This window comes from Malus domestica, chromosome 08 (assembly GCF_042453785.1).
Source record: "Malus domestica chromosome 08, GDT2T_hap1".
NCBI lineage: Eukaryota > Viridiplantae > Streptophyta > Magnoliopsida > Rosales > Rosaceae > Malus > Malus domestica.
The window spans coordinates 31,080,768-31,092,622 of NC_091668.1; the positions used below are offsets into that span (position 1 = coordinate 31,080,768).

General features: G+C 39.0%; 1 protein-coding gene across 2 annotated transcripts; it reads right to left on the minus strand.

Moving 5' to 3' along the window:
- Positions 1 to 398: 398 nt before the first annotated feature.
- LOC103442009 (septin and tuftelin-interacting protein 1 homolog 1-like) lies at positions 399 to 5,544 on the minus strand. Of its 2 annotated transcripts, none has more exons than XM_029107476.2 (3): positions 2,480 to 5,544; positions 945 to 1,097; positions 399 to 679 (listed from the first exon to the last, which is right to left on the minus strand). In XM_029107476.2, the coding sequence occupies exon 1, from the start codon at positions 5,279 to 5,281 to the stop codon at positions 2,654 to 2,656; it is 2,628 nt and encodes an 875-aa protein (XP_028963309.2). In that variant the 5' UTR covers positions 5,282 to 5,544; the 3' UTR covers positions 399 to 679; positions 945 to 1,097; positions 2,480 to 2,653. The 2 variants fall into 2 exon arrangements, with proteins under 2 accessions (XP_028963309.2, XP_028963308.2); XM_029107475.2 differs by having other exon boundaries at positions 945 to 1,100; positions 2,480 to 5,538.
- Between the last annotated feature and the right edge of the window lie 6,311 nt (positions 5,545 to 11,855).

Genomic DNA, 11,855 nt, shown 5'->3' on the forward strand with positions numbered 1-11,855 from the left:
GATACAGAGATCCTTTGGGAGCTTGATCAGCTTGTGACGAATTGGAAGAAGATAGTTAGCAAGATAAAGTGGCAAGCATTGATGGGCAACAGCAACAGCAATAGCAAGTTGGGTTTGTTAGGTTTTTTTTTTTTTTTTTTTTGTCCTTTTTATTAAATAAACTTTGTGGATGGTTTTTTTTATTAAAATGTAAAGATTTAAAACGTTTTTCATTAGTTTTTCTTAATCAATAACCATCTTCCAACTTGTACAAAATTTCCAAGTTTTTTTCCGAGAATGCGTAGAGAGCACAACCAATAACGAATGCTTGAGACGATATTTTTCAGACAAACTGGAGATCTTGAAGATCATGCATATGGTTGCTTTTCGGCCAAATGCGTTGAACTGAGACCGCAACAACAATAGCAAAGGATTTTCCCATCCAATGAGTCAAATTGTTTAAGACAAGTAAGCCAAACATTCCTCGACCCTCGTCATCCAACAAAGCACATTGGATAAACGCTTGATAGCATTATTTCCCAAAGTCTAAAATCAATTCACAGAGCCTTTCTCAAATTTTTGCCAATGCCACTAGATTTGTGTGGTTTCAATCAAACTTAATGGCAGTCTTGGAAGAGCATTCAAGTGACGTCTCTACAAGTTTACATCCCAATTCAAAGCTATTGCACATAGTGTACCGCTGTCAAAAAGAGAAAGATGATGAAGGAATCAACAAGAGGAATTTTACCGACAAACATAAACATGCAAAAGGTCAGTAGATGTTAAGATTTCCATAAACTAGGGCAAATCATAACACATAACTGCAGCTTAGGGTCACAAATGATAGTTTCCTAGAGTGGGGAGTCGAGATATCATGGCAACAAATACTTCTAGTCTACTACCACTTTCACCTCTGTATATGTCTCAGGAATAAAGAAAGAGGTAATAACATCCCAGGAAGATACCTGGAGGTTTGGAAAGCCTGTCGACCCATCCTCATTAACTTATGCAATTTCTTACTAGAGAGAGGACTTAGATCGGAGAGGAGCAGCTCTTTTCTTTTTAACAAAAAGCAGTGATGAATGGAATAGAGCTGCTACAATAGCTTCAAGCTGGAGCTGCTTTATGTATTGGAGCAGAGGTGGCATTTCAGACAGCAGCAGGAGCAGGACCAGCAATTACAGAAGAAAAAAAAAAACCATTACGTTCCAAATCTTCCAATGTAGTCAAGCTTTGATTCTTTCACAAAAGTCATCGCAGAACTTTTCTAAACATATTTTACAGCAAATCTTGTTGAATCTAATATATATATATATATATATATATATATATATATATATATAAACCATTAGAAAGAAACAAACATTTTTAATACATAAACTAGGATTACATGTGTGTGTCTGCATGTATGTATCAGGAGGACCATTGCTATCACATACATACAGAAAACATATCAATACTACAAACACAAATCACCATATGACTCCTTATTGTTGTTCTTTTCATCCCTTGTTCTTAACTCCTTATTGTTGTTCTTTTCATCCCTTGTTCTTAAAGCTGGTATCTGATAATATATCACTCTGTTCAAACTGGTTAAACTCTTTAATAATCAGATGTACTGTAATTAGATTCTTTTCGAACTATAATCCGGTAACTGCAAGCCAATTAAGAATATTTATACAATTTAGGAACATCTGAGGTGTGTGCAGCAAGTATAGAGGCGTAGTATATGCCAACAGATTACATGCTAAGGTTTAACTTTAAATTAAAGTACCCATACTACTCTGCAGCTGCTAAAAGCTCAAAAAAGTTAAACGAGAGGTGTCTCATAGAAAGTGTATTATAAAAATAAAAGAAGAAAGTACAAACCTCATTGTACAAACCCTAAACCACAACACCAAACAGCAGCACCACAAAAAGACTACTCAACATAACAATTAACAGAAAACTAGAACTTAACAATTAACAGAAAACTAGAGTACCGATCAGCTAATACAAGCTTAGATTGAGAGTCCGAGACAGACTGACTACAGAAGCTGAAAATCCCACGATACCCCCACAAATATTTACTCACTTGGCTCTTTATCTTACTTTAAGCCTTTAAATTTCATTTTTCATAATACAATTTTGACATAAAAACAAAACATATTTAACTTGTATGAGTAAGACTAGTAGTATCTGCTAAAACTTTGCTCCTGGTCATTCCTAGTGATGAGGTAGTATAAACATCACTAATGAATTTATGCACCATACTTTCAACCTTTTGCTACATTTCAAAACTGCATAAGCTCTTCTATTATGAAGACATCCAAAAAAATCACAGCACACTCAAAACATTGATAATCATGCATGCATATTAGGTTGGATTATAAGCACAAAAACAGGGCAATATTCAAAATCATTGGTACTATAATAGCAAGATGTACTTATACAACCTAGTAACTGGAGTGAATCCAACTGCAAAACTAAGATGACGAATGAAAAAGTTATTTTGCAATACCATTCCCTACAGCAGATATTCTGGCTTCCGAAGACAAGCTGAAAAAAGTATGACAAGTTAATTTTTAGTTCTCGATCCAAGGTTAGGCAAGCTGCATTACAACCTAATGCATCAGCTCCATTCTCAGCCTAGAGCCACCACAAACCTTCAACTCTTCAAAGGCCTTTACAAAACTCAGCGTCTCCTTTTAAGTGAATTTTTGTGCATGTCCAGCAACCTTTCAAGGGATACAAGGGACCAAGTTTCCTCTGTTTGGGCATATACCTTTTGATTTAGAGAGTCAACTATTATGCTTACATTACCAAAGCCATACATCTGATGACCATTATGCATCCTCCCAGGCTTAGGCCTAAATAGCAGGCCATGCTGCTGCGCATGGGCCTCAATAACATCTTTCAAATTCATCTCATGACCAATGCCATCCATTTGAGCAGTACCACCCAAGTTTGCCTGTGCTGCTGCTGCTGCTTTCTGATGTGCCTCAAATTGCCTTTGCTCAAGCACCCTAAAGTAGCTAATATTCTCCTTCAAACCAGGTTGGACCACCTCCATACCCTCAACAGCCCGATTCATCATGTCAAGACCACAATTAAGCTGATACCGGATACTTTCATTAGCATGAAGCTCCTCTGGAATGAGTTCCTTCCAACCTTTATACCAATTTAAAACCTCTTCAAAGTTCGGGTTTGAACATAACCAGTGATACAAAACCTGTAGCCACTTGGTGAAGAAAAATTTCTCCATCATATCTACCATTAGATGAATTGGAATAGCAGAAGCCCAACTCATCACCCAATTATATTGATCAAGCGTCTGATCTGCAGGGTTCACTTGGAATTCTTGTAAGACAAGCTGCAACTTGGGTACTATAAATCTATACATAAGCTGTTCCCAACTCGCAGCATCAAACACCTTCTTCCACGGTGAGAGTATAGTATAGGCAGATCCATCACTTGGGTGCCAAGCACCCAGAACATTACTCAACTTGAATCGTATTGTGTGATACAAGTCTTCCAACTTGTGTCCCAAGAATGGTAGCCACGGATGCACCCACACATGGATGGGAACAGTGTCCCGGTGAGGTTCCCACAAGTCAACTGCGTCCTTCAATTTAGGAAAGATTACCATATCCAATATGGAATGAAGGACAGAAGGAGGCAGCAATTTCTCCCAGGACTCCAGAAAGCGAAGCATGGGTTCAGGGTCCTTGGGCTGCCATGTATTCACGCCAGCAATCCTAATGGCAGGTACTACAACCTCGGAAAGCAATTGGGTGTAGGGGGACATTGAGTTATCCCAAATATCCAAGTACTGCTCTCTTTCCCCCTCTCCATGAAGCAAAGCCTTCCAAGAAGATACTAAATCCAACCCATGCGAGGGGTTCCTAAGAGGATTCCAGCCCTGAAACATCCTAATAAACAGAGGCAGAGCAAAGGAGCAGGCAATGCAAGACAGGTTACATAACTTATAGTCATCAGCGTATCTCTTCTGCAGGTCACCAAAGCCCTTTGTCAGGGAGTCCAGCGTCAATGTTCCCATGCTATTCTCTTCTCCCAGTCGATCCAAGACGGTCCTAATATCCTCCAAGCTATCCAGGTGTTGCTTCTGCCTGGCCACCTCCGTCTCCAACCTCTCTTTCTCCTGGTTCAAGCTGATGGCCGTGTCCCGCTCAATCCTCAGGTCCCTGTCAATCTTCTGGATATCAAGCTCAGCTAAGTCCAGAATCAACCTGACGTTGTGCTGTAGCTCGGGCATGGGAACATCCTCTTCCCTGGCTTTCTCTTCGGCATTCAAATTCTCCAGATTGGTCAAGACTCGAACCTGAGGTCCTCGCATATCAACCACCTTGTGCACAAGGACATCGGTGCCCTCTTCCTGCTTCTGGGCTAACAACTCCTTGGCAGAGACATACTGGTCCTTGTCAGTCTTGTTGGCAGCGGCCCTCTTCTTCCAGGAAGGCTTCTTTTTGGCGGAGGTCGCATCCGGCAAAGGCTTGCTCGGCTTTTCAGCTTCCAATTCTTGCAAGCTAGGCCGCTTGACTTCCGTCTCCTTGTAATCATTGAAACCCATGCCCATATTCTTTGGCCTCAACTTGGCTTCAATAGGAGCGAGAATGCCTTGCTCGTTCTTCCCAAGTCCGCCTCCTTTGTAGCCCATGTTCTTAAGCATCTTCATTCCAATGCCCTTGGTGTGTTTCTCGAAGGCCCCCAAACCCCCATCCCCGCCGCCCTTTGCTCCTAATCCTGCAAATTGGCCTTCTTCAGAACCTCCTCGACCCTGAGACTGACTACTAGTCTGCTTGAGCAATTTCAGCCTTTCCCTCTCCTTGTGTCTCCTCTCCGCTCCCTCCTTTATCTTCTTCCCAAACGCTGTCGGCAAAAAACTCTGCTCGTCGTCGTCATCCTCCTCGCCCCCCAACGGATCCAAATTCGGAATTTTAAAACCTAAACCGGAACCGGTAGCGGCACCAAAGCCGAGGCCAATGGTGGCGCCGAGGCCAGGCCGGTTATCATCGTTTTGCTGCCTTGAATTGTCGTCGACCTCCTGGTTGGGCATGACGATTCCGGTGGAGATGAAACTGACGGGCTTGGTGAGGTCGACCTTTCGGTCTTTCCTGCGTTTTCTGGGGCCGTCGTTGTCGTCGTCGTCGGAATCGGCAGTGAATATGCCGTAGAGGACGTCGTCTTTGGTTTGGACGCGCTTGTCCTTGCGCTTGCGGTAATAGAACTCCCCACCGATCCACTGGCCGTCCTCGTAATCCTTCTCCATTCCAAACCTCTCCATCTCCTGATAATCGTCCATCACCCTCCCTGCCCTAAAATTGTACCTCTGATTTCGATCACTAAAACCCTAACACTGGTGATTGGGGAATCAAATCATAATAAATTTTGACCAAAAAATAAAAATAAATCCGAATAAATTGGAACAAAAGTGTAAATTCAAAGCAAATTATGGATGCAGTGATTTAGGGTGGAATCATAGAAGTCTCGGTGGCCGTCTCGGCCGTTCTTAAGACATCCCAAGAGACATTAGGCTATGTTTGCTGATTACACCAACTAGTCGCCGTTTTTCCTTTTGTTTATGTATTTATTTATAAAATCTATTTTTAAGAACATTTCTGAAAACAATTTTTTTTTTAAGATTAAAATGTTTGATTGGTTTGGGATTTAAAATTTTTAAATCTTACAACTTAAATTAGACAAATATCTAAAAAAAGAGGGTCGCATGAGAGAGAAAGATGAGAGAGGAGTAAATAAAATAAGAGATGATTGAATAAAAGAGAAAGAAGAGAGAGAGAGTCAGATAAGATAGGAAGAGAGAGAATCGGACGGGATAAAGAGGAAGAGCAGTGAGATAAATAACTGAGAGAATGAAAAAAACAGATTTGAAGACAGACGAAAAATGTATAAAAAAATAAAAAATAAAAGAGGAGAGAAAGAAGAAAAGAAAGAGATAGATTTGGACTGAGAGGGAATGAGGGATAAAAAAGAAAGGAATGAGTTTAAAATTAAAAACTTTAAATACTCATTTTTTATGTTTTTTAGAGATTAGACTATATTAGTTAGTCTTGAGTTTAGTTTTTAAAAATAATCTTACTAAACAAGTTTTTAAGGCCTAAAACTTGAAAATTGTTTTTTAGTTTAAAAAGTTGGATTCAAATAAAGTACCAAACATGTCCTAAAATTTTCAGAATGGAAAATTTTACTTGAGCCCTGTTACACCCACCCCCACATTTTAATTATATTTCTATTTCCTCCCTGAAACATGTTTAAATCTATCAATTTAATTCCTTATCTCATTTAATCCTAGCCGTTGATCTAGATTCCTCATTTATCCTAAACTGCCAAGTGGCAGCTCTCTAACTCTTTTCTCTTTTCTCTCTTCCCGAACCCTCCATCTCAGACGTCTCTCTCTCTCTCTCCCCTAACATCTGCAACTCACCCTCACTCTCTCTAACTTACCGAGAACATCTCCCTTACCACCCTTAAATTCAACCAACTTAGAACTCTAATTTTAAGAAATCTTTCTTCACCATGACTTGGGAAACCCATCGGTGGTCTTGCATGTTGGGTTTGGAGTTAGGATGATACTGCATGGAGAACACCATGGTTCCAGCGAGCTGGGGATGGAACTTGATGTTCCAGTCCTTATTTCAACCTATCAACCCTTCCATTCAATCTCTGGTAACGTTTTCATGCCCTGCATGTTAAAATTCAGGTCGAATTTAAGGGTTGTAATCTCTATACTATTTATGCTCTATGTACCAGCTCTGGCAAAGAAATTCGGTGAAGTTTAACAAAATCTGAGATGGGTTCAACTTGAGTTCGCCCATTTGGTGTGCTGGTGGGCTATCTAAAACTTATGATGTGATTTTTAGGTTAAGTTTCAAAGTCAAATTGAGGCTCTAACCTCTGCTGGTGCTCTGTGCGTTTTTTCCAAAAAAACCCGTGACCTTCGAGGGTTTTTCTGAGCACTCGCGGCCATTCACGACGAAGCTAGGGTATGAAAATACTCCACTTCCTTCTATCTTCATTTTAGTACATGGTTTGGGTGTTGGATTACATGTTCGCCGTCTACCAGAGTTGCTGTAGCAGCTCCGGTGTTTTTCCCCGACACCCCACAGGCCATCAGGCCATTTGAGAACACCCACGGGCTTTAGCCTGTATTTGGACCAGCCCAGTTTTCTTTCTTGGTTAATTGGCCTGCGAGCCGTGCCTTGCATGGGCTGATTGTATGTGTGGTGTGTGTGTTATGTCGTGCGAGTGTGTGGGTGTGTGTGTGTGCGTGTGTGTGTGTGTTGTGTGGGTTTGGGCTCAAGCCCAAACCACCCATTTTGTTCCTAAACTATTCAAACCCCAAAACCCAATAAGTCATAACCCTATTTAACCTAAACCTAAACCCTAATCCATATCCAAACCCAAGACCCATTTCCATTTCTTGAAATTCTATAGTTGGGTAATTTGATAAACTGTACATTTTTGTGCTTAGGTGTAGTTGCTATTGGGGATTTCTTTAATCCTTTTCCGCACAACTCTGCTGCTACAAAGTATCTGTGAGTGGATCCCTCCTAAAATTTGCATAATTTTATAGTTTATTTGCATAAATGAAATGCATGCCTTACGAGTTTATGAACTGATTTTATGTTCACCATGTTTACTGAAATGTTGATTGTCGTCTCGTTATTTTGTAAGGAATTAATTGTTGGCCTATCACAGCACGACACGTGTCCCTTAGCCTGTAGTATAAAGTCATCCATCGTCTATACTATAAAGAAGGGTTTCTAAAACATGTTCTAGCATCATATTGTCATCCATCAGATAGTCTACTAGTTCATGGTTTTTATAGAAAATACAATATATATTAAAATATAGCTCAATATAGGCCAACAATTAATTTCTTACAAAATAACGAGACGACAATCAACATTTCAGTAAAAGTCATCCATCGTCTATACTATAAAGTTATCAATCGTCTATACTATAAAGTCATTCATCGTCTATACTAGTTCATGGTTTTGGAAACTCTTCTGATGTCGACATGTTGATTGGCTTCTGATATCGACACATGTCGCGCTGTGACTGGCCTGGGGCGAGGATTTGGTGTTGGTAGATAGGCCGGGAGAAATAATCCCTAGCTACAGGCTGAGGGACACGGAGCAAGCATTGGGCCGGGAGTTGGTAATCTCTGGTTACGGGCTCAGAGACCACGGTGCTGGCATAGGGCCAGGAGTTATATTTATTCAGTGATATTACTAGCAGTACATCACGCTACGAGACGACCTGTGAGACGTTTGATATTTTGTTTTCCACGATATGTCTTTTGAGATATTTTTGGCATGCTAAGATTTTCAGTAAAACTATCACTTATTATGCTAGTTGTTTGTACCATACTTGATCAATCCCGAAACTACTGAGCACCAGTCAACATTATACCGTCAATGACCCAGAAGAGTTTCCCTCAAACCAGGAGGCCAATCACAGCGCGACACGTGTCGACATCAGAAGCCAATCATAGCGCGACACATGTCAACATCAGAAGCCAATCACAACACGACACGTGTCAATGTCAGAATGAAACTAGAAACTCTCTTCTATAAATAGAGATCATTCTCTCACAATATTTCCTAATGTCATTTGTACTAAATTATTCACTAGGACTCACTAAAGGAGAGCTTGAACCTATGTACTTGTGTAAACCCTTCACAATTAATGAGAACTCCTCTACTCCGTAGACGTAGCCAATCTGGGTGAACCACGTACATCTTGTGTTTGCTTCCCTGTCCCTATCCATTTACATACTCATCCACACAAGTGACCGGAGCAATCTAGCGAAGGTCACAAATTTAACACTTTCTGTTGTACCAAAGTCCTCACTGATTTTGTGCATCAACACTAGTAGTTTTCTTTATATAAACTGTGGGGGTTAGTATCTTGATAATTGTTTTATCATTATTGTATTTATGAATTTGGTCCACTCACCTTTGTTTTGCACCCCAATTCAGGTCTTAGAAACAAGAACTACGACACGACGTACAAGACATTCCCCTACCAGTAACCGTCTATTACTCATTTGTGTGATATCTTGTAATGATCTTTTCTTTTGTGATCTTAAATTTGAACGTATTCTGTGCACTATAGACATTTTCTTAAACTTTGTTTATTACCTTTAGATTCTAATGATCATTCATGTGTATTTTCCTCCTAACCATTACTCTTGTATTCAACAAATGGCTTTCGTCACCCTCAGGTGTCGACCAGCACGTGCCTATCCGGGTATTCGGGAAATATCGGGGTCGGGACGTGTCAAGCCCCGTAGACCTTCTTTTTACATTCAATTTAAATTTTAAATATCAATTATTTTTTTTATCTTAACCTATAATTTACAGCAAGTATAATATGACATTACCACTTAAACAAAAATTTATTAATAAATTCATTTTCATGCTAAAACGTTAAAATAAAACTCCATCTAACTTCACAAACTTTCAAAATCACGATTGAATGCAACTCCTAAGTTAATGAATATTGCTCATTGTGATTTAACTATTAGATTAACAAGTTAACAGAATTCTGTTGTTATCTTTCAAAACAAAGCAACTCCAATTCCAAATAATGTGCTCCATGTACAAAGCAACTCCAAATCTAGAATTCTTTTGTTTAGGTATTCTTGCGTTCTATGGCAGTCGGATTGACACATTTATATATACTAAAACCCAAACTTGGGTGGTACTGTTCTAGGGCAGTGTGCGGACCAAAATGTCCCTCAATTCGTTTGTTAAGCCACTTTTTTGCCATTTTTCTACATTGAAATGACTTCCTTGCCCTCAAATTCTCAAATATAATGGCTACAAGTTGAGCAATCATAGAAAAATAGTTATACAACAAATGTTCACAAGAATAATAATAGAAAACTAGAATTATAGTTTACCATGCTTATAATCAGTTCTTATTTAATGAAATTTTCTAAATGACAAGGATAACTCTTTTATTTTACAAAATTATAATTTTTCCCCTACATAGTATCTTTGACAATTATTATATCACATTAAATGTTATATCTTTTTTTGTTATTTAACATATTTACAACGATTTATATAAAATTTACCAAATATTTAGACACTTTTATTTTTTTATTTTGTTAAAAATACTTTTACAAGAAAAAGTTTTACCAAACAATCAATAGCTTTATTGTTGGAAGTATTGCAGTCCTATTAGATTAGGAATGTGATTGTGTAAATCCTAGTATATCTTAGAATATCTCTTATATTCCTATTAGGAGTAGATTACCTATTAAATGTTGTAATCATAAAGGGTAAGGAATTAACATTCCCTACTACTATAAATAAAGGCACAATGGAGTGGAATAACACACCCACAATTACACATCTCTCTCATTCTCTTTACCTATTGCCTCACCCCTCTCTCTAAAGCCTCCATAATTGTTCAGTATATTAAACCCACAACACGTTATCAGCACGCTTTTAACGCTGCGCTAAAGAGAGTTTATTCTTCAATCAAGGGAGTATTACGTTTTAATCATTCTTTTTATGATTAATTTATTTTATTGAATTGATCTACATGTTATTGATTCAATTTAATTTTTCTGTGTTGAACGTGATACAATGCATTGGAGATGCAATTCCGGCTTTCTGCGAAGAATCTTCTACAAATTCAAAGGCTTTTGTCTTTTTCTGCCAATCAGGTACGCTTAAAATAAAGTAAGATATTTGAAACGACCTTGCCGCATGAAAACATTCCTCATGATGCATGAACCCCCCTATGTTTATATTTTTCTTCCGATATATATATTGTATATGTTCATATATTTGTCAATATATATATATATATATATATATTTGTTTCATGCATTACACAATTATATTTGCTATGTGGAATATGTGAGTCAATATATATAAAATAAATTAGAAGCAAATTAGGGTTTTTAAAACCCTAGGTTCGAAATTTATTTTTTTGGTCATCTTTTGGCATCACCGTGGCAACGCCACGATATCACCGTGGGATGGCGTCGACAAATTGGAACACTTGCGCAGCCCTTTTGGGCCTGCTGCTCCACATTGGACACAACCAAGCCCCAACTTGGCTTACATGTCACACGGGCCTAAAAGCCCTGGTCTACCCGAGCCCAAACACACATGCTAGAAGCATGTTGGGCTTGTTCTCAAGCACGGGCATGCAGCTCTAATCCTATGTCTCGACCCACGGCAGCAAGCTACCATGCTTGCTGGGCTTGTATTATCCTTGGCCCGCAGCTTTTCAACTAGCCCATACGGTTGGGCTCCTTTCCTCGGCCCTATACTATAACCAGCATTTGGCTGGGTCCCCTTACGCCACAACCAGGCCAGCAATTTTGCTAGACCTACTCATGTACGTAACCCTCTCTAACCCAACACGCCAGCCTTCATGGGTGGGCTTATCCCTTGGACCAGTGGCTTACAGCCCACTCTCGAGCACCTCTTTTGCTCATGGCACCCAACCCTATCTTTTGGGCTATGCTATTTTCAACCCGATAATATTATTTTAATATTATTTAGTTTCTACGATTGACCCTAAATGATCCTGATCTATTGAATTAATTAAAAGTAACCTACAGTCTATTAATCTGATAATGAATCCAAAATTATTGATATGAAGATCACTTTTGGACATTAATGATTCAATAATTTATTTTTATACTTTGAACTGTTGACTTACTTTCGTAGTCTCGAACCACTCACACTTGAGTTCCCGAAGAAACTCAAATCCACTACACTTAGTTGTATATTGCATTCTGTGTTTCATTGCAGGAACCTCTATTTTATGAATTAAACGTTCATAAACTAAATTGAACCTATAGTTTCAAATTTAGTGCCTTTGAA